This window comes from Lates calcarifer, linkage group LG14 (genome assembly GCF_001640805.2).
Source record: "Lates calcarifer isolate ASB-BC8 linkage group LG14, TLL_Latcal_v3, whole genome shotgun sequence".
Taxonomy (NCBI): Eukaryota; Metazoa; Chordata; class Actinopteri; family Centropomidae; genus Lates; species Lates calcarifer.
This window is the reverse complement of record NC_066846.1, coordinates 14,034,992-14,061,158: the sequence shown is the minus strand read 5'-3', so window position 1 is coordinate 14,061,158 and position 26,167 is coordinate 14,034,992. Positions and strand designations below refer to the sequence as shown.

General features: G+C 43.9%; 3 protein-coding genes across 3 annotated transcripts; 1 reads left to right on the top strand and 2 right to left on the bottom strand.

Moving 5' to 3' along the window:
- Window positions 1–659: 659 nt before the first annotated feature.
- Window positions 660–3,234, bottom strand: anapc10 (anaphase promoting complex subunit 10). The gene is made up of 6 exons (XM_018662014.2): window positions 3,082–3,234; window positions 2,402–2,519; window positions 2,214–2,304; window positions 1,972–2,092; window positions 1,828–1,881; window positions 660–1,690 (listed from the first exon to the last, which is right to left on the bottom strand). Exons 2-6 carry the CDS (start codon window positions 2,514–2,516, stop codon window positions 1,511–1,513), a joined length of 561 nt encoding a protein of 186 aa, XP_018517530.1. The 5' UTR covers window positions 2,517–2,519; window positions 3,082–3,234; the 3' UTR covers window positions 660–1,510.
- Window positions 3,235–3,239: 5 nt separating this feature from the next.
- On the top strand, window positions 3,240–9,458 carry abce1 (ATP-binding cassette, sub-family E (OABP), member 1). Its single transcript, XM_018662013.2, is given in 21 exon segments — window positions 3,240–3,395; window positions 4,497–4,638; window positions 4,733–4,818; window positions 4,903–5,000; window positions 5,399–5,516; window positions 5,653–5,790; window positions 5,884–5,953; window positions 6,107–6,203; window positions 6,301–6,390; window positions 6,483–6,604; window positions 7,040–7,164; window positions 7,251–7,347; window positions 7,537–7,596; window positions 7,678–7,736; window positions 7,862–7,972; window positions 8,451–8,516; window positions 8,519–8,595; window positions 8,677–8,701; window positions 8,703–8,800; window positions 8,888–8,999; window positions 9,117–9,458. Coding segments are annotated over 20 exon segments (1,800 nt in total). The 5' UTR covers window positions 3,240–3,395; window positions 4,497–4,535; the 3' UTR covers window positions 9,165–9,458.
- A 1,269-nt stretch (window positions 9,459–10,727) lies between these two features.
- otud4 (OTU deubiquitinase 4) lies at window positions 10,728–25,197 on the bottom strand. Its single transcript, XM_018662019.2, is given in 22 exon segments — window positions 10,728–13,008; window positions 13,301–13,383; window positions 13,508–14,189; window positions 14,672–14,712; window positions 14,984–15,529; window positions 16,134–16,349; window positions 16,351–16,840; window positions 17,741–17,815; window positions 17,987–18,122; window positions 18,869–19,031; window positions 19,115–19,209; window positions 19,728–19,822; window positions 19,929–19,993; window positions 20,125–20,227; window positions 20,381–20,432; window positions 20,628–20,790; window positions 21,365–21,446; window positions 22,050–22,122; window positions 22,315–22,361; window positions 22,446–22,496; window positions 24,149–24,232; window positions 24,628–25,197. Coding segments are annotated over 22 exon segments (3,936 nt in total). The 5' UTR covers window positions 24,769–25,197; the 3' UTR covers window positions 10,728–12,555.
- Window positions 25,198–26,167: the final 970 nt, after the last annotated feature.

The following is a 26,167-nucleotide window of genomic DNA, read 5'->3' as shown; positions in this document are numbered from 1 at the left end:
TTTAAATGACCATTAGATCGTCTGACAGGAACAGTAGAACCTTCGTATTGATTACTATAAACACCTTAACCTCTTCAGTGTCTTCTAAAACCTTCCCAGTAATCTCAGTGATACCTAAAGGTTCCTAGAGGACCTCCTTGTTGGTCACTATAACCAGTGTCACAGTGAGGTTTTTCCTTTGTTACCTGTCTGTACCTATCGATCTATGTATGTCTATCTGGCTCACTCTAGTGGTTGAACTGCTGAACTGCGGTAATATATGAGTGATATGAAAGTGTATTAATGAAATATGTAACAATTTCTTCAACTCAAGGCCAATTTACAAGCCTTTGGATCCAGGTTTAGAGATACCAGACTTCATCCTTCAAAGGACAGACTCTTATTTTGTCAAGTCTGGGTTTAAACAATACACACATGCCCACATGTTCTTCAGAACTGTTATTAGTTGTCATATTTCAAAAGCAACTTCAATGAACACTCAATTGACACCAAAAAAAAACCCCTCAAACTCAATGAACATACCTTAAAGAACTCTGGAGGTTCCTGGAGGTCTACAGCTCTCTCTCAAGGACTCCTGGAATTCAACAGAATCTGAATAAAGAACCCTGAAAATGCTCTTTTTTGTTTCATACATTGACAAATCACATTCAGCCGACCCATTTGTTTTGAAACACATTTAATTCAATTCTTAGTAACAAATCCACAACAGGAGACGGTCTGTAGGCACAGCAGTTTGGGTTTTGAACTGTCTGATACTGAACAAAAACCGTGGCTTCTTAATGAACTCAGTCTGGCTCCTGTCTGGGTAAAAATAACCAAAGCTTTCACTGGGAAATGTTACTTTAGAAAAATGTTGAGCTGTAAATGAATGAACTATATTTAGCATTAATCAACAGTGTGCTTAGTCTGAGTTTTTTCTCCCTTAAGTGCTGCCAAATTTCTTCAGAGTTAAACTCTTCAGATGTCACAACATATTAAACTGTCGGTTGATTTGATTTAATATCTTTAAATTTGACTGTTTGAAGCCAAAAAAAACCCCAAAATATTCACTGTGAATTTTCTTCTTCTTATAATTGAAAAACCTTTTAGCTTTTAAACCATCATGAGGCATTTAAGTTCTTTCCACCTTCTGGCCTTTTAACCACATCTAATGGTCTTCTCATTTACAATTATTAATCCATTATTAAAGAAAAGAACTACAGAGAAAAACACTGAACTCTTACAGTCAAGTTTAAATATATTAAATATTGGCAGCTTTAATTGAAAATATGAATTCTGCATTTTTGAGAAGCCACATTTGACAAAACCTTAACAATAACCAGTACAAGACTAATCGATTCTGGATTCAAAACAGAATCGATCAGTCTGAATCACATCAAAATCGACCAAATCTGACTAAACTGAAGAAAAGCAGCAGCTCCAGAGATCAGTCTGTCTTATTATGTCTTCTTCTCTGGATATTTTGTGCAAAGCTTCCTCAGAGGATCAGGTGTTCACGTGTCAGTCCAGATCACCTGATCGTGCGGTACATCATGAAGTCGACCGTGGTGCATCGTGGGAATTTGCCGATGGAGCTCTCCTCCACCGGCGTGTAGACTTTAATCTGCCGCATGTGAGTGTCCCTGCCATTCTGGTGGTTGGCCAACACCGCGATCTGGATCATGAAGGTGCTGATCGGCTCGTTTGTTCGCTGAAACACACGGAAACCCAAAACCTTACTCTGACAAATATAAACACGCATCAAGTCAAGGTTTCAAAACCGCTCATATTTTCATCATCATCATGTTAACAAAGAGTAAAATTAAAATAAAGACCTGAGTTTCTCACCTGGTTCATCAGAGAGATGTGAATCCAGCCGCTGGGCTCCACCATCTCCAGCTGCTACAGTGAGGAAGAGAAGAGCGATGTGAGGAGGAAGCAGATCATTTTAAGCTCTATAATGTGGCCTCAGGTAAAGCTCTTTGTTTTTACCCTGACTTCCTGCAGGTTGTGGAAGTTGTTGCCGACTCTGACGGAGATCTTACTGGGCGTGTAGCTCTCATCAGATTTATAATCGGCGTAAATACACAGCATCTTCACTGTCGTCCTCCTCCTGAGACGATAAACAGACGCCAACATCCAGATGAGTCACAAGCAGAAATACACAAAAGTAAAAACATAATAGAAGCAAACGCACATTATTCTCGTCAGTTATCTTCCAAGAGATATCTTACCTGAACTGTATGTTGACCAGGTGAGGCTGGGATCCATCCGACTGCCAGTAGGTCTCCAGGTTGTCGTCTCTCAGCTGATCGACTCCAAAACCTGGACACAGGGTGGAAAAACAGACTCAAAATGACACCAGACTGCATCAATCAATCTGTGCACACGCAGCTAACTGTACACCGGGTTTGGGACTGACCGGGTTTACAGGAGGAGAGGGACCACACCGCCTGGGAGCCGATCTCCCGGACCGTCCCCGTCCGCTCCAGCTGCTTGGGGTCGGCGCCGGGTGGTGTCTTGCTCGGGGTGGCCATCCTCTGAACACGGGGAAATACAAAAACACAAGTTCGGCAAACGCTGGTTGACCTGAGCCGCGTTTGGTACAATGTTTCCCGGAAGCCAGCAACGTAACGAAAACTCGCTTAAATTTTTTCTGATTGTAAAGTCATCTTGAAAGCTGAAAAACAAATGAATGACAGAATCTGACTTATGAGTTTAAGGTAATTAATAAGTCCTTAGGAAAAATTCGGCATATATAGGACACGTGTAGTAGCGTCTTATTTAGCTAGCAGCTGCACCAAGTGTCTAATTTGTGGTTAACACCATCGTGATTTTTGCTCGATGTTTCTAAAGGAGGGAAACGCAAGAGATTAGCCAGGCGTTTATTAAACGTAATGATTCTTAAAAGGATCCACCGCGCTTAAGAAATAATCCCAACGTTATTTTCCCGAAGACACACAATGCGGAAAAAATACACATAGTTTTAGCGGAGTTTGGTGCAGAGCTCTAGCTAGCTGCTATGAGCTAACATTTCTCCACTGTAAACCGTCTCAAAGCCACTAAAACTTTGTTTACTATAAAGATGTAGGTTAAACTTACAAGAAGGATCAGTAAAAGTCTCCGGGATGTTGTGTCAGTTCATGAAATGTGAGGCGGTTCGACATAAATCGCGTTCAAATCCGTTTTGTTTGGCTAGCCACTTCGAATCTCCCACTCTTCTGAGTGTAGGTCGCGTCTTAGTGACGTCATGTGCTGCGTCGCGCGCTGTATGCGTCTCTCCCGCCATCTTTCCAGCCGGCTTCCAGGAGACGAACACGTTGCTGGAAAAAAGAAGTTTGACTCCCGATTATTTGTGTCCAGACGTCGTTTCTCGTCTGTTTTCCTCCAAGTCGGGGTACGGGAGCCGAAGAGGGGTGAGTCTTTAACCCATCGCCCTGGATTTTGTCGCTATTTGGGGCTCGTTTTGCCACAGAAATGACCGATGATCCGTTACAGAGCAGCTGTCAAAGTGCGGGGCCTCCGTCGCTTATGTCGTTAAATGTGAAGCTAATCGTTAGCTTACCGTTAGCAGCCTGTGAAGATCGTACTTAATGGTGCGTTCAGGCTCCGGCTAAGCTTTTAAAACAGCTGATTATGTCCCTGTGAATACATTAGAAGAGTTGGTTAATGGTTAGACAGAGTAGTTATTTAATACAGCTGCTGTTAGTGGCAGAGGGGCCTTGAGAAGACTGCGTTTTCTTTTGGTGGTGCTGCAAATTCCGTTCGGTTATTTGCCAGTTTAAGCTTTACTTGCCCTCTGATAAAAGTGTATATATAAAAGCACCCAATTACATTTTGTTGTGGATGGCCATGATCAGTTAATGAATTCGGCATATGAATGACCCATATGTCAGCGGGTTATTTAAGGACAAATCCAACTTTGGTACTGGTCGCCACCGCCCGTTTCGGTACGTTGCGGCGGTGGGCTGTTGAAAGGTTTACACGTTAATCGTAGTTACAATCTTCATTTTTATCCACGTATCGTCTACTGTTACGTGTTTATCGCGGGCCGAATTGACCAGCGGGATACCACTGAATAGTTAAAAGGCCATAAATCACGCAGCTCCACGCCTGTACGTTTAGACGTGAGGTAACAATAAAATCCGCAGACTTTTAAATGGAGTCTGGTATGACTCACTCTGCCTGCGAAAGACTGCAAAGCGGCAGCTGTACTGGTTTGCTAGCTGCTACATTTGCTGTAATTCGTCTCCTTGAGGCCTGAAATGAACCCCCACACTGAACCAGGATCTGAATCAGCCAGAGAGCTTTATATATGTGACAGAGACTGGTTCAGGGCTGTGGTAGTGGATGTATGGCAGCCCATTGTTAGAGTTAAAGGCTGTGCTCAGAATTGAATGTGTTGCTTCAGCAGAGTTAACAGTGTGCTTGTGGACACAGGTTCGAGCTTGACCGCCGTCCCCTACATCACCATGAACCGTGCATACGTACCTTCTCATCGTCAGCTTCTCTCTCAGCTCCTCAGGTGCTAGCGTCCGTCATTCCAGCCCTCCATCATGGCGGATAAAAACACCAGGATCGCCATCGTCAACCATGACAAATGTAAACCTAAGAAATGCCGTCAGGAGTGCAAGAAGAGCTGCCCTGTGGTCCGAATGGGTGAGTGATCTTTCAGAAGAAGAACCAGCCTCAACACAAGAAACACAAACATTCAACACTTGATATTAATTTGTATTCACACCTGTGTCTGCAGGTAAGCTGTGTATCGAGGTGACTCCACAGAGTAAGATTGTTTGGATCTCAGAGTCTCTGTGTATAGGCTGTGGTATCTGCATCAAGGTAAAAACACTTACAGAACGACACCTGTTCAGGTTTTGAGTCTTCGTCTTTCTGCGTTGTTCTGACGTCCTTTTGTTGTCGTAGAAATGTCCATTCGGAGCGTTGTCGATCGTCAACCTGCCCAGCAACCTGGAGAAGGAAACCACACACAGATACTGTGCCAACTCCTTCAAACTGCACCGGTACGCTGCTTTTATAGTGTGGAAAGTAACCAAGGAAAGGATATAAACATCTCTACCAGACTCCATTAACAAAAACAGGAATTTTACTGAGCAGAACACAGGAGCTGCTGCCTCGATCTTTTAGTTTGTTTGTGTTATTGTACTCCAGTAAAGTATCTGAGTACTTCGTCCAACGCAAAAAATCACACAATAACACAAACAAACTTAACAGATGGAGGCAGTGGTATTCCAGCAACTCCCGTGTTCTTCTTGGTTAAATTCCCATTTTTCTCAATGGAGTCTGGCACTGATGAAACAGCTGTTTCTGGTTAAGAAAAAAAGATCTTACTCTTCAATAAAAAGGTCTATAAACAAGTTGTAATCCTGATTTGAGTACCTGTGTGTGTCTGTGTGTGCAGGCTGCCTATCCCCAGGCCCGGTGAGGTTCTGGGTCTTGTGGGGACCAACGGTATCGGGAAGTCCACAGCTCTGAAGATCCTGGCTGGAAAACAGAAACCCAACCTGGGGAAGTATGATGTAAGTTTTCAAACACACACTTACACACAGTCATGTTACTGTCAGGTGTTGTGGATTTACTTGTGCAGGCCTGAGTTATGAAGGGTTGAGTGCTGCTGCTGTGGTGTTGTACCTTAAACTGAAAATGTCGTCCCAGAATCCTCCAGACTGGCAGGAGATCTTGACCTACTTCAGAGGATCCGAGCTGCAGAACTACTTCACCAAAATCCTGGAGGACGACCTGCGGGCCATCGTCAAACCGCAGTACGTCGACCAGATCCCAAAGACCGTCAAGGTAAACAACGTCGACTCAGTGTGTCAATTTTTAAACCTGTGCTGCAGCAGTTTTGAGTTCAGTTTGGTTGTAATTCCTCACCTCTGCCACCAGGGGTCAGTAGGGGCCATCTTGAGCAGGAAAGACGACACAGACACACAAGACATCGTCTGTGAACAGCTAGGTAAAACACACACACTAATACACAAACGTTAAACTTTGCCTTTAAGCAGATGAGTGTAGTGACTTATCAAATAAATCATCGGTGGTTTTAATTGGCTGTAAACTGACGTCATCTTAACTGTGATTGGTTGATTTTTGTGTTGTCGCCGGGCAGATCTGAGTCACCTGCGGGAGAGGAACGTGGAGGATTTGTCCGGAGGAGAGCTGCAGAGGTTCGCCTGCGCCGTCGTCTGCATCCAGAGGGCCGACATGTGAGGAAAAACATTCATTCATTTATTTATTCTACTTTCACCCCAACAACACAGACTCTGACAGCTTCACTCTGTTTCTACTGCGTTTCTACTGCAGTTTTATGTTTGACGAACCGTCCAGTTACCTGGATGTTAAACAGAGGCTGAAGGCTGCCATCACCATCCGCTCGCTCATCACTCCAGACAGGTAAAAACTCCTTATTTAAAGGGACAGTCTGCAACATAAACCAGTTTAATTGTTCATATATGACACGCATATAAACGTGTGATTTATTCCAGGTATATCATTGTGGTGGAGCACGACCTGAGTGTGTTGGACTACCTGTCCGACTTCATCTGCTGTCTGTACGGAGTCCCCAGCGCCTACGGTGTCGTCACCATGCCCTTCAGCGTCCGAGAGGGTAAAACACTAAATAAGAAACAGAAAAGTTCGCAGTTAGTACGTTTTCAAAACATGACTTACGTTACTTTGACTCGTTGTTGACCAAGCGCACCCCCCATAGCAACAACAAGGCTACTACACCACCAAGCCTGCTCAGACATGTCTCGAGGAAGCTAGAGTTTGGAAATGACTTTTAGGCTCTGGAGCCTTGGAGCTTCTACTTTTCCAGATGTTCCAACATTGCTCTGTTTTATTTTGAACAGCAGACACAAGCTAAGCTAAATTTGCGAGCTAGTGTAGTCGTACCAAACGGTTTGGGATGAATCCATGAACTGGACGCTAAAACGCGACATTTCGTACATCTTAAAAACTCAGCTTCAGTAATAAAAGTAACAGTTGGACCTTGGTTTTCTCTGCAGCTGCTTCACTTCCTCGTGTCTTTTCCTTCCTGCAGGTATCAACATCTTCCTGGACGGTTACGTTCCCACGGAGAATCTCAGGTTTCGCGAGACCTCGTTGGTCTTCAAAGTGGCTGAGACGGCCAACGAAGAGGAGGTGAAGAGACTCAGGCACTACCAGGTCAGTCCTCTGTCTCTAAGCACGGTACGAACTCTGAGGCTGCAGATGAAACAGATGTTTGACCTGTTGTTGTTGTTGTTGTTCAGTATCCAGACATGGCGAAGACGATGGGCGAGTTCACGCTGGAGATCAAAGGAGGAGAGTTTACAGACTCTGAGATCATGGTGATGCTCGGAGAGAACGGTACGATTCGTCTCTGCTTGTGTCAGGTCAAAAACTCACAAAAAACAACCTCCTAACAGTCGAAAAGGTTTAAAGTCCTTCTTGGGACTAGATTAAAGGTCTCCAATGTTATTACAGATCCATCCTGAAGGGGGCGACAATCTAATTAAATAACATGTAAATATAATGTGTATTACTGTGCGTCTGCAGGCACAGGGAAAACAACCTTTATCAGGATGTTGGCCGGAGGACTCAAACCTGACGGTGGAGGTGAGTCTCACACACACACAGAAACACACTAAACCATGTATAAACAGACACACACACTCACCTGTGCTCTCTCTCCCTCAGGTGAGGTTCCCATCCTGAACGTCAGCTACAAGCCTCAGACCATCAGCCCCAAGTTTAAGGTTCGTTCAAAGCTTCACACTGTAAAAACAACACGAAGCAGGTTCATCTGAGGCTGTGAAGTTCAGACGATTTTTAAAACGTGTGAAGATGTGACGTTAGTTTGCGTCTGTGTTCGTGTCTCCAGGGCAGCGTCAGAGCTCTGCTGCACGAGAAGATCAGAGACGCCTACACTCACCCACAGTTCATCACTGACGTTATGAAGCCGCTGCAGATCGAGAGCATCATCGACCAGGACGTAAGACACACACACACACACACCTTTGTTTAAATACTCTTTGACAACATCATGGATTCCTACAGAGATAGACCTATTTGTCATATATACATATATATATATATATAACTACCAGACTCCATTGACAAAATCAGTAATTTTACCGAACAGAACTCAAGAGGTGTTGGAACACTTCTGCCTCCATCTGTTAAGTTTGTTTGTGGTGTTGTGTGACTCTCAGTGGTGGAAGAAGTAATCAGATACTTTACTCAAGTAAAATAACACAAACAAACTAACAGATGGAGGCAGTGATATTCCAGCAGCTCGTGTGTTCTGCTCTGTAAAATTCCTGTTTTTGTCAATGGAGTCTGGTAGTGACACATATAGGTTAGAAAATGATGTTTGTTTCCTCTAAAATCTCTCCCTGTGTGTCTGAAGGAGACATAATGAGGACAAACAGATTAACCTCCCCCCTCTCCCCCCTCTACTCCCCCCTCAGGTGCAGAACCTGTCTGGTGGTGAGCTGCAGAGAGTCGCTCTCACCCTGTGTTTGGGGAAAACCGGCATGACGTTTACCTGATCGACGAACCCTCGGCTTACCTGGACTCCGAGCAGAGATTGATGGCCGCCAGGGTCATCAAGAGGTGAGACGCGACTTCTCTTCACCTCCCCCTCCTCCTTTTCTTTCCTTCACATCCTCACATCCTCCTCTCTGTCGTCTGCAGGTACATCCTCCACGCGAAGAAGACCGGCGTTCGTGGTGGAGCACGACTTCATCATGGCGACCTACCTGGCCGACAGAGTCATCGTGTTCGACGGTATTCCCTCCAGGAAGACTGCAGCTAACACGTAAGACACAGAGAGACACACTTAAACAAAAAAAATACTCACAACATCGAACAAACTGAAAACCTGAGTTTGTTTCCTCACCGTCAGGCCTCAGAGTCTGTTGGCGGGGATGAACCGGTTCCTGTCGCTGCTGGAAATCACTTTCAGACGAGACCCGAACAACTTCAGACCGCGCATCAACAAGCTCAACTCCATCAAGGTAGATACGCCTGTGAATATAAGACAGCTTCGTTGTTGCTGAGTAGAAGAAAAACACCAAAGATAAAGAGGTTTCATTACTCACCACACTGACCTTTGACCTCTTTGTTTCCTCCAGGACACCGAACAGAAGAAGAGTGGAAACTATTTCTTCCTGGACGACTGAGGCAACTTCCTTGCGTGACCAACTGTGACTTCCAGCAAATATGTTTAAAATCATAAAGAAGAAGAAGAAAACAACAAAAAAATATCAGCCTTTATGTACCAGGCTGCGTTCAATAGCCAGCAATGTTGTGAAACGTTGAGAAATAAAAAGTGCATTGCATTCTGTGTCCGTCAGCCTGAACACACTGGGCTGAATTCACAAGCCAGCGACATTGTGGAACATTAAAGCAGCGTATTTTAACACTCATGATGCATTTACAACAAATGATAAATAAACTGATGCTACCTGAAACCAGAGCAGCTTCTCTCCTCATTCATCAGCTCGTGTTGTGTTCAGGAACACTTAAAAAAACAACAAAAAAAACAGTAAGACCCACTGAGTTTGTCATGACAGGTACAAGGTGATTAATCAGGGAATCTGCCAGGAAAACAAGAGACTTAAACAAAGACTTATAATTCAAATTAAACTGGCTTTCCATCACGTTTGACAGTGAAAAAACTAATAAAATATTTTAAATTTCATCGGTTTACATGGCAGAAACCTTGTTAACACATTTTTATAACAATTTTTTTTTCAACTTTTATCTAATTTTTACCTTTTTTTGTTCAGGAAATACTGGATACACTCAAACCACCAGGTCTAAAAAGATGCAGAAATACTATGTTACAAGTAAAACTACTCATTACTATACAGTCTGGGTGTATTCATGTGTAAATCACTTTAAAGCTGCAGCAGATAAACATGGGGATGATGTTAACTCTACACCGCAGGGTTAATTTATTAGTTAATTCTATTTTTTATCAATCTGAACCTTCAACGCTTTAAAGGATAACTAATTTTCCCTTGTTTTTGTCTGTAAATGATTTGATTAGGACACCAGGGACATCGCTATATATCAATACCAGACTCCATTGAAAATAACAGCAATTTTACTTTGCAGAACACAGCAGCTGCTGGAATACCACTGCCTCCATCCATTAGTTAGTTGTGTTATTGTGTGACTTTTAGTGGAGGAAGAAGTATTCAGATACTTTACTTGAGTAAAAGTACCACACAATAAAACTAACCAATGAGCAGTATTCCAGCAACACCCATGTAAATTTCCTGTTTTTGTCAATGGAGTCTGGTATTGACATATTCTATAGTGATGTTTCTAGTACTCTTGGTACTTCTAAGTACTTTTTCCTTGTAGGATGTATTGCTACTTCTACAGAGCATTACAAAGTTAGTGGGATTCATCTTAGTTATTGAGATATTTAATTTAAAACCACAAACGTGAACCTCATGGTGGCACTAGAGGGAAAGTCAGGGAAAGTCAGAGATTCTACGGAGCCTGGGAGGGATCATGAAGAGAGGAAAAGCTAATTTATGCTCTGGATTCAATCATTTCTACTGACTTTGATCTTTAAATTATGTTCAACACAATGTTGTGTTTAACTGCAGAATCCTAAAGTATAACCACAATATCTCAGTCCAAGATCAAAAAAACAATCATGAGCGCGAATCTCTGCGTCAATCCGTCCCCGACTGAAGTCCTGATCAAACCAGAGAACCATGAGAAGCTCTATCCGAACCACAGTTTTATTTATTCAGTCACACAAAAAAATCCAACACAGACAAACAACAAACAGCCTTTGTTCTGTACAGCAGTGTTTCTCAAACTCAGAGAAAAAAAAAAGAAACGCGACCGTAAAAGTAGCAAAAGTAAGGCACTGATTCTCTACAGTCTGGAGCCGATCGAAAGAAAAACAAACCCAGAGACAAGAAGGAGAGAAAACGACACAGGAGGAGGAAGTGACACCAGCAGCAACAAGACAATTCAAAATAAAAATCTAAACAAAGTCCACACACACACACACACACACACACACACACACACACAGTTTGGCTGCCGAAGTTTTATAGCAGCAATAAAGCTGATCTCAAATCAGATTTAATCTGATTTTTTTTGTTGCTTTATTTCTCTTAAAACTAATTTGTTTTTAACTCACAGTGCTAACAGATGCTTGGAAGAAGAGCTTGCTGAACTTGGTTGATGCTTTTTTGCTTTTGTTTATATGTATGGATGCTTTATGGACATGCTAAACTCTGAGGCGCTGTGCTGCATTCAAGGGATGAAAGAAAATCTGAAATTTCACTTACTATTAAAGGAATAAGACATTTTTGGAATTATTTGCTTTCTTGTCTAAGAGTGAGATGAGAAAACTGATACTGCTTTTGTGTCTGTATGCTAAATATGAAGCTACAACCAGGAGGTGGTTAGCTTAGCTTAGCATAAAGACTGGAAACAGGTAACCACATTACATCTGGTTTATTAAAGATGCACAGAAACTGAAGCCTAAAGATAACTAGATAACTACTGAAGTAATTTGTGGTTCTGTGTTTCCTTTGCTGTTTTTACTTTTTTCTTTTTTTATGCTAAGCTACGCTAAATGAAATAAACTAGCCAGCTGCTCATTGTTTAGTTTGTATAAAAACTGAAGTGTAATAATATAAATTTGTAGTTTTACCCTCTCATCCAACGCAGAAAAGCAAAAATTTCCAAATGTCTTAACTACCACTTTAAAGAAAAATTCAAGATGTTCCATTAAATCAAAATTATGAGTACAAAAACTCGCAAATTTCCGATGTTTCTGTCTAACGTCATACTGACATAGTAGCAACTTCTAAGCAGCTCTACTGCAAACATGTTTATAACCTGCAAAGAAAAGCTGCAACAATTGAAAGTGACAGAAAAATAATTTGCAACTAATTTGATAATTGATTGTTCGTCGATTTTTGTGAAAATTCATCAAGATTCTCAGATTATTTTAAATTGGCTTTAGTCTTGTGAGATCCAAAACTCAATGACTTTGCTCATTTTTTTTCAAGACGGCACCTTGGGTTTTGAAAAATTCTGATGGATATTTTTCGCAATTTTCTGACATTTTCTTGACCACAGACTTACGGATTAATTAAGAACAGAATTAATCATTGCAGCCCTGCTCAAAACACACGCTGACGTTGTTTAAATCCGTATATCCAACTGCTGAGAAATGTGTAAACTTGGACTTGCTAACATGCTATGCTAACCAGCTAGCTAATAATGAGATTGATAGTGTTTATGTTTCTACAACAAGCTGGAGGATTTTGGCGCATCGAAGCACACGAAGAGTTTACGATTTTTCTTTTTCAACAACAACGCAGAAGATGACACGATGACGAGACGTTTAGAGACCGATTCACCGATCATCTCCAGGAGGTGACGAGAAGAAAAAAAAGGCAGAAAAAGTGCAATTAAGTGCGAGCTGAAACCAAAAAAGCTCGGGCAAAAAAAAAAAAACCAAGACAAGAAAAAAAACAAAAACACTTTGTGTCCTCTCCTCTCATTGGCTGACAGCTTATAGCCTTTTTACCAGGCCTGCCCCCTGTGGGAGGGGCCAAAATTGCCATGGTTAAACCCCACCCCCACCTCTCCTTGCCTCCTCCTGTACACCCCCCTCCCTCCATCATAACCTCCCCCCCTCCCTCTCCCTCCTCCTCTGTAGTGCTTCTTCATCCCTCTGTGGCTCTGGGCTGGTGGTCTCTCCATCTCCTCCCAGTCGTCCTCTGTGCTGCAGGCCACTGACAGAGCCTCCGTCATGGGCATGGTCGGGTGGTAGCCCCCCTTGGCGGACTCCATTTTGACGTATGGTTTGCCGGGGTTGTACGGCTTCCGGGGGCGGTACATGTAGGAGGGGTTGGTGTCGCTGCCGGGGATGGTCGTCTTCGACATGTCATAAGGTGACGGACAGCCAGGGGTGCTGCCGGGCTTCATGGTCGTCATGGAGACGGGGACATCACTGACATCAGATTTTGGCACCAGCTGAGAGACAGAGAGGCGGGGTTAACTCTGTTTACTACTATTATTACTACTGCTACTACTGTGTTAATACTACCACTACTACATTACAATATTACCACAGTATTAATACTACCACTATTTCTACTACTACTACCACTGCTAACCAATACTACTGCTACTCTGGTACGATTACTACACACTACTACAACTTCTACTACACCTCCTCATACAACTACATCTATTTTTTTCACCTACTGCTGTAGTACATATGTGTGTGTTCTCATAATGTGTGTGTGTGTGTGTGTGTCCGTACTATCGGTCTGTTGTTGAGCGGCGGGTCCACCAGCAGCACCGTTCCAGTCAGACTCTCTCCCTGCTCCTTCTTCAGACCTCCCCCTGGTGGCCAAAACAGAAACTGCTTGAAACCTGAGGACTTCATTACCCAGAATTCCTTTGACCTTTCTGTAAATGATTTAAGCCTGAAAGTTAAATTTAAAACTTAAAAGAACTATCCATGTACCAAAACTGTTGACACCTGGAACAACCATTGATCTGTTGTTGTTAGCATTAGCCATGTTAGCAGCAGCAGGACCCTCCAGAGGACCAGGGACTCGTCCAGGCCCGTGCCCAGGCATTGTGTCTCCGTTAGCGGGCTGCAGCTGCTCCATTGCCCCCTGGCTCCCCTGGAGCTCTTCAGGGGCGGATGAAGACTGGTACCCCAGCGAGGATGGGGGGTACAGAGGCATGGCTGGGGGGTACATAGGGTGTCCCGGGCCTTGACCTGGGTGGTACCCCTGAGATGAAGGAGGCGGAACCGGGTACGGTGGAGTTGGGGAGTGATACCCCACCTGGTAGCTGGAGCTTCTGGATGGGGGGATCTGGTGCTGTTGCCATGGCACAGAGGGGCAGGGCATCCTGTGAGGCGGGGGCTGGGTGACGGCGTACGCGGCCTGGTTGAAGGAGGGTTCGCTGGGACGGGGGGGCTCCGCGAGCACGGCCTGGTGGTCGTACTGAGGCAGGCCTGACCCTGAAGTCGGAGGGTACTGGGTGTACGTCTCCTGGGGCCTGGTGGGGGCGCTGGAGTGTGGAGGGAAGTTGGGGGTTGGGGAAGGGGAGCGGGAGTGAAGCTTGGGGTGCAAGGTGTGGGCCTGCTGGAGGGGGAGGAGGTACACGTAAGGGGGTAACAAGGGCATGGTGTACGCCTGGAGGGGGGAGAACAGAGGCCGGGGTAAGTCTCAGATTCTGCTTTTGGAAAAATATCTTTACTTTAGGTTCTGTTTGTACAACAATGGTTTTCACATAAACCAGAAACTTTTTGGCCTTCAGGGGGCCTACAACGCGAACTTTTGAAACCAGGTTCCAGAGTGTAACATCTCACTGCCCTACCTCACACATGCACGAATAGAAGGACGACAAAATGGCGGACTGTTGGGCTGCGTTTGTGATGCACAAGTTACATCGCCATCTACTGGCCTGTCATGCACACTGCACACAAAATCTTCACAATCCAAAATAATTCAAACTTTTAAAACACAAAGGAAAAACTTTTCTGTTTCTGTCGTCTCGACTTGTAGCTGTAGCTCAAATCTACATTACACACGATATTTAAGCAGGTTTCCAGTCTGTGGTTTGTTCACACTGGTAAAATAAGTGTACCCAAGTTTCTTCTAGTTCGTCGTCTTACCTTGATGCCGAGGTTGAAGAAGAACCTCAACATGTTGACATCTGCAGAGGAAGACGAAGACTTAAAAACCAGTTTACAGTGGAGCTGTGAGCAGGTGTTGGTACATAAACATGATTTACTTTATGTTTAAAATGCTTAATGTTGTAAGAAACAAACGAAAACACCATCCCAAAAATATCACCATAAAAACTAGTGTTGGCCTTGCTCCATAACACACTGAACATCTTCGTCGTTTCTGTTACTAAAACAAAACTAAACGTGTAAAGACACCAAAGTGTTCACTGTGAAATAATCGTTAGTTGATCGACTCACCCTGGGGGAGGTCCTCTCCTGACTTGTTGAAGGAGAAGGGTGGATTCTGGGCCACGTCGCCCTTCTCTCCCTGAGGGAAACCGGGGTACAGGGGGTCCTGGTAGAGCTGGGACAGCTTCTGCAGAGGTACAGCTCCTGGGATGGACTGAGGGTGAGGCGGAGCAGCGGGGGGGTGAGCAGGGAGTAACTGAGGGTGATGGGAGGGGGGAGGAGGGTGAGCCGGGGACTCGGGCTGAGCTGGAGGGTGAGGGGTTTCCGTTTGGGTCTGGGTGATGGGGGTCTGGGGGAGTTGGGAGGGGTGAGGAGGGTGAGGGTGGGTGACTGATGGTTGAGGCTGAGCAGGGGCAGAGGCCTGAGGGTAGGAAGCTCCTGGAGGTGGGAGAGAGGGCTGATCCTGGACCATCTCAGACTGGGACTGGGTCTGGAGTTGGGAGACCGGAGGGAGGGAGGCCTGGGTCTGGGACTCAGAGATCTGGTTCTGAGGCAGAGACACCTGGCTTTGAAAGGCCTGAGACGCCAGAGGTCCTCCAGAGTTTGGCAAAGACTCTGAAAAATAAAAGAGAAAAGACACAGAGACTGTAAACCAGGTCAGACCAGGACTGACTCTACCTGCACAGACCTCATTCAGACTGGCTCATCTAACACGATTAAGTCAAATTAGACGAACACGGTGCCTTAAATTCCTGCTGTGACTCGGCCAAAAGACGAGTAATGACTCCATTTATTTAACGTTTTCATCCAGAGCGCTTTACAATCGGCCTCTGTGAGTCACCGCGCATCAGGAGCAGGTCGGGTTTTGGTGTTTTGCCCAAGGAAACTCTTATTGTGACGCGCAAAGGTGGCAGCTGGTACGATAAACATTTCAGGGACATCCTCAGACTTCAGCATCGGCTCTCAGACACCCAGGAATCCAGAATCATTCCTCAGACTAAAAGGCTTCAGGCCGGGGAAACAACGTGTTCTAGCACAAGTCTGAATGTTTACATTTATTTCAGGGGTGGAGGAGGTGGAGTTTGCTTTGAGTATTAGTTGTAGCAACACGTCCACAGAGAGAGGTTGGACAGTACAGAACCTTCATTTCTCCTCCTCTTAACAAATTTCACTTTCAGCTCCAAAAACTGACTAAACGTCTGACAGAAGGATTTCTTACTTGGTGCTGGAGCCTCTTGGACTGGAGCAGCATGATGGATCGGAGAGGAGGTGGTGGGTGGACTGGGGGAGTGTGGGAGAGAGGAGACAGGCGGGGAGGCACGGGGGAGAGAGGAGGGAAGGAGGAAGCCCTGAGCAGCGACGGGAGAGGGAGCGATGGGGGCGATGAAGGTGGGAGGCGGTACTGAGGAGGGAGGAGGAGGGGAGGCAGACGATTTAGGAGGAAGCGAGGAGGGGGGAGGAGAAGAGGAGGAGAGGGTGGGAGGAGTTGGGGGTGATGTAGCGGCGGGGAGAACCGGGGTGACGAGGGAGAAGACGGTGGCGGAGGACGGGACGGAGGGAGGCAGAGCACCACCCAGAGGAGGAGGAAGGAGGAGGAGGAGATGCTGTAACTCCAGCAGCCGAAGCGAAAGACTGTGTGTTTGTTTTAGGAGTCGGGGCAGCAGAGGCGGGTGGCAGGCTGGAAGCAGAGCCTGACACCGCAGCCGCCTTGTTGGGCGCCGGAGCCTTGAGCGAGCCGAGCCAAGCCGGACCGGAGTCAGAGTTTACAGCAGCAGCAGGTTTTGCAGCAGGAAGGGTGGGGTTGGTGGGTGTAGTAGTATTTGTATTTGCAGTAGCAGCAGTCGTGGTTGTGAGAGGAGGGGTGGAGGATTTTGGTCTTTCGCCAGCAGAGGGAGACGCCGCTCTGACGTCTTCGACTGGACTCTTCTGTCAGAGAAAGGGAAATAAAAAAACCTGATGTGACTTTTCAGTTCTGTGTTTGTTTATAGTAACATTCCTACAGAGCTTTTTATTAAAGAAACATCACCATATATCAATACCAGACTCCACTGCCAAAAACAGGACTTTAACCAAGCAGAACACAGGAGCTGCCGGGACACCACCGCCTCCATCTGTTTGTTAGTTTGTGTTATTATGGGACTTTCAGTGGTGGAAGAAGTATTTAGATCCTTCACATGAGTAAAATAACACAAACAAACTAACCAGTTGAGGCAGTGGTTGACCAGAAACTCCCAATATTCTGTGAGGTTAAATTCCTGTTTTTGTCAATGGAGTCTGGCAGTAATAAACTGGCTGTTTACAGTTAAACAAAAACTCTATGATATCAGTGTTGGAAAAAAATGGGAGAACAAGTATCAACGCAGCAGTTTGCATCAGTAAACCAGAGGTGGTCCTTTCTCCTAACTTTACTTTGATAAGTTGGCACCCACCAACTTAATCTTTGTTACCTATGGGGACGAAAATACACTAATTTATCCGAATTGAATCTGGACTTAAAATATGACAACTAAATCCACTAAAACACATAACTTCATGCAAAATTTATATTCTGTTCATCATTGTGGGTTGTCAAGTTACTGAGAGTTTATTTTAGATTTTGTGATTTTTATTGGCAGATTTTGGTACAGCAGCTTCAAAAGTGCACAAAAGATAAAATAGCTGCAGCTGTAAAAACATTCCTTAGCTATAAAAACCTTCCTCGTATTATTATAAACCACTGTGCCGTATTTTTGTGTCTGAAAAACCTTGAAACTCATGGATCTGCTGCTCAAACTGGACGAGCTGGATCACATTTCATCGTCTGTTTTGGTCGAAACGCCGACTCACCGTCTTGTTTCTCTGGGATCTTCTCTTCTCTGCTCCCTTCCTCTTCCCTCCATCACCCTGCATCACAGTCGGAGTCTGAGGAGGATGAAAAAAACATATTCATGGCTGTTACTCAGAAGAATATAAGAATACAAGAACCAGCCTTTATGTTGTAAAGTCATCACGTATGCAGACGATGTTATATAGAATTTAACAGTCATGAAATAAGTTTATCTATAACCCCGACATCGGTGTTGTTCAACTCACGCCGAGGGCGGGGAAGCTGTGTTCGTCTCTGAGCTGGATCTCCACCAACGCCACGTTCCGCTCTTCCTCCTCCTTCGCCAAACGCTCCTCCTCCGTCAGACCAAACAACGCAGAATCCGCCGAGCTAACGGACTTCCTACAGAAACACGTAACAATACACGTTAAACCTTTACACCTACAATATGATCCAAGTATTGTGATTTTTAAGTGGTACAATTTTTAACTTCTGCGATTTTTACATATTGCAATTTTTTAAGTATCGTAAAATTTTTTTTTCAATTTTTGACTTTCAGTTTTCTGTATTGTGATTTTTAAGTGTTGTGATTTGATATATTCATTGCAGTTTTGGGACAGTGGAGACTGTATATCACCAGTCGTATGTTAGTCAGCGTGAGTTTTACTTCATCGGTATCGTCTATAAACTACTGTTAAAATAAAATGAATCAAAACAGAACCACCCGGGATTTTATTCTGAAGCATCTGGCTCGTCTCGGGTCAGAAGCTGCTGTGAAGTTTCTGTTTCCGGTCAACGGACAATTGAACAACAAAAGTTAGCTGTTAGTGGAAAGTTAAACTGTTACTGGTCAGCGGCGACACTGAACGTGAGGATTTAATCACAGTGAGCAGAAAACTCAACAACTTAACAGGCTAACTGGCTAGCTTCCTTCCTCCGAGCTATAACGCTAGCTCAGTTTAAATAATACATCAAGTACTGATTCAGGAGTGAGCATGGCATTTTAAAACATTTACAATACTCAAATAAATCGATTTATCCCACACCTCCAAAGAAAAACGTTGGCTATGTAGCGACAGTAAATACTTGCATACAGCTCCTATGAGCTGTTTTATAGCTGCGTTAAATTGCCGTCTACACACACCGACCTGCTGGTTTTGGACCCTCCCGGCTCCTCTACGGTGGCCTGCGGGGGCCACGAGTGCTGCTTCAGCACACGTCCACTGGACCCCGGTGCCGTCGCCTGGGAAACAGAGGAGGATGATGGGACGGGCTTCCCTCTGCCTCGGCCTTTACCCCTCTCCTCCCAGTCTGAGAAAGAAAAGATGTTTATTTATATTTAATAAACGTGTGTTTAGTGTGTTTGTGTTGAGCTGTGTGTGTGTTTAAACCACCTCCATGTCCGTTGCTGAGCCTCTTGTCTTTGTTGACCACAGTGCTCCAGCTGCTCTCCTCACTGGGGTGACGGAGACTCCACAGAGGGACGTGTCTGCACGACGGAAACACAAAACTTTATTAAGCATCTAATGTAAATAACGCTGCTGCTGATACTCGGTCAGTTCCTCCAAGTGCTTCTCAATAAAAATTATTAAAGAGTAAGACCCTCTTTGTTTAACCAGAAACATCACTTCATATCCATACCAGACTCCACTGATAAAAACAGTAATTTTACCGAACAGAACTCAGGAGCTGCTGCGTCGATTGGTTTGTTTGTTTGTGTTATTGTGTGATTTTCAGTGGTGGAGGAAATATTCAGATCCTTTACAAATGTAAAATGACACAAACACACTAACAGATGGAGGCAGTGGAGTTCCAGCAGCTCCTGAGTTCTGCTCGGTAAAATTCCTGTTTTTGTCAGTGGAGTCTGGTACTGATAAAATGGCTGTTGCGGGTTAAACTCCTTTCTATAATGTTAGTGGGAGAAAAAATAAAAGCACAGGTATTAAAACAGCAGCCAGGATCAGTGAAAGCAGAGTGTGTAGTGTGTGTGTTGTTGGTGCGACCTACCTCCTGCCCAGTTCTTCTATGTAAACCATCACCTGGTTGCTGTTGGGAGGCACTTCCCTGATGGTTGCGTTGTAGATCCGTCCTTCAACACGAACCTACAGGACACACACACACGCAAACAAATAATGTAAATCTACACGCAAATAAACAGCCTTTAAATCCGAATTACACACACACACACACACACACACACACACACACCTGGCAGCGGTCTCCTATAGTGTACTGCATCCCAGCAGCCATGGAGTAATCCATCTTCTGTTGGGCTGTTGGACAAGAAAACAAACAAATTCTTGTTATTTTATTGGTGTGATTGATAAATTATATGTCAATAAATTCATAACTTGTGTGTGTGTGTGTGTATATAAATAAATGTGTGTGTGTGTGTGTGTGTTACCTCTCTTGGTCTTGTGCCAGACGTCGTACTCTATGTTCCTGAGCAGAGTCGGGTTCAGTGAACGCCTCACCCGCTCGGGCAGCGAGCGACCACGACCACGCCCCTGACACAGGCACACACACACACACACACACACACACCACACACACACACACACACAAACACACACACAGTTAGTGAGTGTTATCAGGCAGGTATACACAGAGTTTGATGGTGCTGATTGGCTCCTGTGTGTGTGTGTGTGTGTGTGTTTTACCCTGTAGCTCTGGTTGTTGTGTCTTGTTGTTGAGCTCGTTCCATTTTCTACCCTGAAAAACACACATCAACACATCATGAGGCTGTGTGTGTGCAGTGTTATACAGAACATACACACCAGATTATAAACAAACACGTGAGGAAATTAATAACAGAGATCGAGAACGTTAAAATGTTTTTTATTTGTACATCAGCAGAAACCCAACAGATCATTGAATAAAAATACTCATTAAGTTGATTTTTCCTACCAGAGTCCTTCGCCTGAGTCCACGTCCGACTCGTCGCTGCTCGGGCAGGCGGGCATGCTGTCGTCGCTCAGGAGGTCGTTGGGTCGGCTGATCCGCTGACAGGGACGCAGAGATCCCTGATCGACCTTAAACACACCGTCATACAGGACCTCGTACAGGATGGCTGCAGGAGACAGGGTCAGACCACAGATTCAGTTTGAGGTGAGTCTCGCCGCTTTGACGTATCACTACTGTTTCAGCTGAGGGCGGTGAAGCTGCTGTCAGGACGGAGGGAGGCGGGCACTCACGATCAGGTTTCATACAGAGTTAGAACAGACACTGAAAACAAAAGCTCAACTGAAAAAGGAAACAGGCAGTGAAATATTCGTCCTGGAAAGAGCTGAAACTGAGAAAACTGAAAAACTTCAGTGAAAGTAAACAGACGATGAAAAAAACTGTTTCATTCTTCAGTGAAACTTGTTTCTCTTTCGAAGTTTTATTTTCTCCTCTTCACAGACGTGTTAAACAGAAGTACAAGTGTTAAAATGCAGGACGTTTGAAGCCGGTCCAGGTTGTATTTCAGCTTATCTGACAGTTTGCATATCGTCTGATTCAGATATCAGTGTTCACTCAACAAGCTCACAGCTGTTGTTGATGTCACACAAACCAACACAAAGATAACATGACTCCCTGCCGCTGCTGTCGCTGTGTGTTTAATTAGGTTTGATGAAAATGATATGATGAATAAAAACACTCACACTGGCAGAGAGCGGCGTTCTTTATGTGGCTGACGGGATAAACGCTGTCGTAGTGATTCCCGTTCAGGAAACACAACCGCACCTGAGAGAGAAACAGAAGGGGAAACTTAAAGTCGACTCCAGGTTGGTTTTGTAGTTTTGTAACCGTGAGATCGACACGAATGTTTCTGAAAAATGTTTCCTCTAAAATCACTGCAATGCAGCTGATTCCAAACCAGCAGGACGGACACAGGTGGAGCTGTGTACGCTCTCATCAAAGACTCAACGCTCACAAACAAAAGTGAAAACGCTGCTTGGATCTAAGTGTGCAGAGGTGTTTTCCAATCATTTCAGAGAGAAATAAAGCGAGTGGAGCAGAGGTCATTCTGCAAAAACCAGTTTAAAAAGTGAATTTAAGGTTAGAAAAGCAACAATATCACAATAATATTAGGACATTTGAGAGTCTATGACTCTGATTATCAGATTTTAGACTTTTTAAAAAGGAGCCACAGACACACTCAGGAAATGAACAGAAAATAAACTTCACATCTGTAACAAAAATCAGGCTGATATTTGTCGAATCTCTGAAAAGTCTGGCGTCCATCTGAACAGAAACAGAGAATAAAAGAGTGCTGATGTGAAATGAAGAGAGAGAAAGACGGAAAAAGGTCGAGACGTTTTTAAAGTTTCTGTTCAGTTTCGTCACCTTGTCCTTGAAGTTGTTGGCTGTGATGTTGACGGGAGGTTTTCCAGGCTCCTGGAAAATCAGAAAATCCCTCCTACAGAGAAACAAAGAGACAAAGAGGGAGAGAGGGATGACGAAGCCTCAGTGACTCATCAGCATCTGTAAATGTAGATCAACTTTCACTTGATCGCTGTAAAGTCCTCAACACCCATTTTTAAAATCATTCAGTGAACAGTTCAACACGCTCTCCTGAACGTTCAGTCTCTTTACTGCACATTTTACTCACTTGTACATCACAGCCAGAGCGTTGATCTCCACTTCTCCCACCCAGTGCTGCAAAACAGAACACCATCAGTTTCACTGCTTATTTAATCCAAGTGGATCAGTCGCGGATCAGAGCGGCGACAGGTGTTTTACCTGAGGGTCCCGGAGTTTGCACAGGTATTCCTCAAAGTCTCCTTCAACAAACTGTGAAACAGAAACAAACCAGTGAGACAACAGCTGAGCAGTAACAGTGGTTTGTTTGTTTGTTTTGGCTCCTCGTGGAGACTCGAGGTTAAAGGATCAGTCTGCTGATATTTTACATTTTCTCCTCGTAGATTTCCTCCTGTTCGACCACGTCTGAGAAAAACGATGTTCCAGGAAATTATTCTGCTTGTTTGAGCCGTTTAGTTTGTCTAACGTCAGAGGAAATAAGCTTAGAGCTGAAGGATAAAGAAGAAAAAGGACTTTTTATTGATGGTTTTTGTCTTTTTCTGTAGTTTGTTGATTGAAGTAACACCAGATTAAGGATAATTCTGTTATTTTAACCTTATTACCCTTTTTTATGAGTGTTAATGATCAACAGGGACAAAAAAGTTTAAAATCTGTGCAGTATTGATGAGGATCAAGAAGAGTACCAGGCCACTGTGAGCAGCTGCTGCAATGTAAACAAACAGGCAACTGTCCACTTCCATGTTCGTCCATTAAAGTTCTTGTTTGTGTCACTGACAGACTCAGATTGTTATTCTAAGACAACGTTATGATAGGATTCCTACAGAGACAGAGCTGTTTATTACAGAGTCAGATCCTCTCTGTTTAACCAGAGTCAACTGTTTCATCAGTACCAGACTCCATTGAGAAAAACAAGAATTTTACGGAGCAGCTCACAGGAGCTTCTACCTCTGTCTGCTAGTTTGTTTGTGTTGTTGTGTGCCTTTCAGTGGTGGAAGAAGTAATCAGATACTTTACCTGAGTAAAAACACCACACAATAACACAAGCACACTGGCAGACCGAGGCAGAATCTCCTGAGTTCTGCTCGGTAAAATTCCTCTTTTTCTCAATGGAGTCTGGTAGAGACACATTAAGCTTCAGGTGTCAACAAACACAAACACACCTCATTTTAAAAAATGAGTTCACCCATGAGTCACCTGACTGAGGGCAACATGAACCAGGGCATTCTGGGTTGAGGTGAGGCGGAGCGACTGTATAATCACACCGTCATAAAAAGAAAGAAAAGGCTTTTGAACTTTTGCTTTCAGTTCCTCCTCCTGTCTTTCAGCGTCACATAAACAGAGAGACGAAACCTGTCGTGTCGCCTCACAGCCTCGTCTTTATTTTTACATTTCTCTCTTATCTACGATCAATCAGCTGCTGCGCCTCATGTTTGTAGCTCTGAGGCACAGGACGTTTACTGGGCTGAGTAGGTCACTTTATTTTGACTTTACTCTTTATTCTAATGGTTATTATGTCATTCAAATTATTATTTTATTAACTAATACAGGCTGCTACTGAAATGATGACTCTTGTATTTTAGGGAATAAAAACAGCAGCTGAAGAGCAAAAGATAAATCTCTGTTCACTGACAAATAAATGACTCAGGTGAGTTGTTAATTATATTAATTCTTATAAATACCTATGAGATTAATAAGAGAGAAGCTGCTCTGGCCCTGAAGAGTATCGACATATAATCTGAATATTTTGCATATTTTTGCTCCAGTGTTGCTGTAAAACTGAGCAGAGAACGTTAGTGTCAGTTTCTTTTAATAAGGAAATAAATTACATTGTTTTCTAAACTGCAGCAGAGCTGAATATAGTTTCTGTTTCTCTGTCAGTCTAATGTGGTTGACAGTGAACGTACCGCCGCGTAGCTCTCCCGGTTCTGCTTCAGAAACTCCACACATTTGGCACGAACTTTAGTGTGAAGGCTTTGACAGTGCAGCACCTGAGGGAGGTCAAAGGTCAACAGTAAAACAAATTAAAATTACAGTTCATATTAGTGTTGGCATATAAGAAATAAATGATTTGCAAGCTTGGTTAAACAACTTTCTAAAGCTTGAACTCTGTATTTGAACTCATACGACTTTATCAGAAGAAGTCCATTAAGAAAAGGTGCAATTTAAGAGTTAATGGGTGTAAAGTTTAACAAATGTTTCACCTTTAGCTTTGGAACTCAAGTAAAAATACTAACACGGACTTTAACTTTCATTCGGCTAACATTAAACACTTGTTAGCCTGCATTAGCACAACAAACCGACCGTGCCCAGTTTGTCACCTGTGCACAGTTAGCTTAGTCAGAAACTTAACGCTGGCGCTTTATTTTCACTTGTATCACTTTACCTGCTCGGCGACAGCTCGAAACAAGCACGACCCGTCTTTGGCTATCTTCTTCCGATGCAAACCTATTGATTTCAGGTAGTCGTCCATCAGTTTCTCCGCTCCCCTCTCCTCATTATGCGTGTGACCGCCGCCGCTGTCCATGCTAGCGGGCGCTAGCCGCTGAAGCTAGCTGGTGAAACGACGCTACCTGCGCGTTTGACGGTTTTGACGGCTAGCGGTTAAAACTTTTACACGCCGCCGGCCACGAGTTGTCAATATCGCCACGGAAAAGGAGTTAAATAACTACATCTACGAGCCAAAGAGTGTCAGAGGCGGCAACCAGCGCGTCTGGTTTCGTTTTCCAGGAACCTCTGCCTCTGCTCGGACCGGAGAAGGGAGTCCTGACTGTCAGAAAGTGAAAGTACAACTTTAGCTCTCTGTTAGCAGGCAGGCTAACACCTAACGACACGCCCCCTTTCTTCCTCTACGGTTTCAATTTAGACACAAGCGGGCGGCAGCATTTCCTGTTTTTCCCACCAAAGTAAAAGCCGCATTTTTTAACCAAAGAGTGGTTTAATACGTTTAAAATTCGCTTATTCGCCCACGAGGACAAAATACAACAACTAAGACGGATATTTTAATATAAAAGCAAATTATAGATGTAGTAAGAAGTGGTCATGTGGCTTTATTTAATACCAAAAATAACTTTCTGTCCCGTTTTTCAAAATAAACCCTACCTGTCAGACAGGGCTGTCAAAATAAAGCCCTCTCACACCAGACACGGTAGAATAGAGTCCACAGTTGGAGTGATTACAAATACATTCAACAAAATACCGTTTGTTTTAAACTCGGCGTGTTTTGGTTCGTGGTGCAGGACTGTCACATTCAGGGAAAATCCCGCTAAATCCCGAGACCCACGTGCTGGATCAGAGTGGAGACACTGCAGGACACCGCCCACTGTGGTCCGCATCAAGCTGCACCACGTTAGGAAGACCGGACACCGGCACACATGGAAAACAAACAAATATATCATCAGTTCTTCACTGAGTTCATCCTGTTAGAAAAATGCTAATTACAATGTTAAATGAAAACTTATTTTCTTCTTAATTAAAATCCTTGTTTCATGTTGTTTTCCAAAATTATATGAAAATGATCGACTCACAATAAAGATCAATCACAGAAGTTAAAACAAACATCTCTGAGGAGAATCTGATGCAAAATGCGTCAAATCCTTTAAATCCATCACGTCTAAGAAGCTATACGTTGACAACGTGACTTTTATTTTGAAAATAATCACCTATTCATCTAGTTCTGCCAAACTTGATGTTTTTCCTGTTGGAGAAAAACAGTAAAAATCAACTTAACTACAAACAAAAACACAGGAGTTTAACCTATAAAACGTGAATTCACTGAGTAAAATGTGAAAATAATTAATTTAAATGTTTTTAACATCTGGATTTTATTCCCAGTGACAGTATTCAAACCTTTACTTGAGTAAAAGTAGTAAAAGAAGCAGTAGTAGTAGTAAAAATACATACTTACTTAAAGTACAAAATTATAC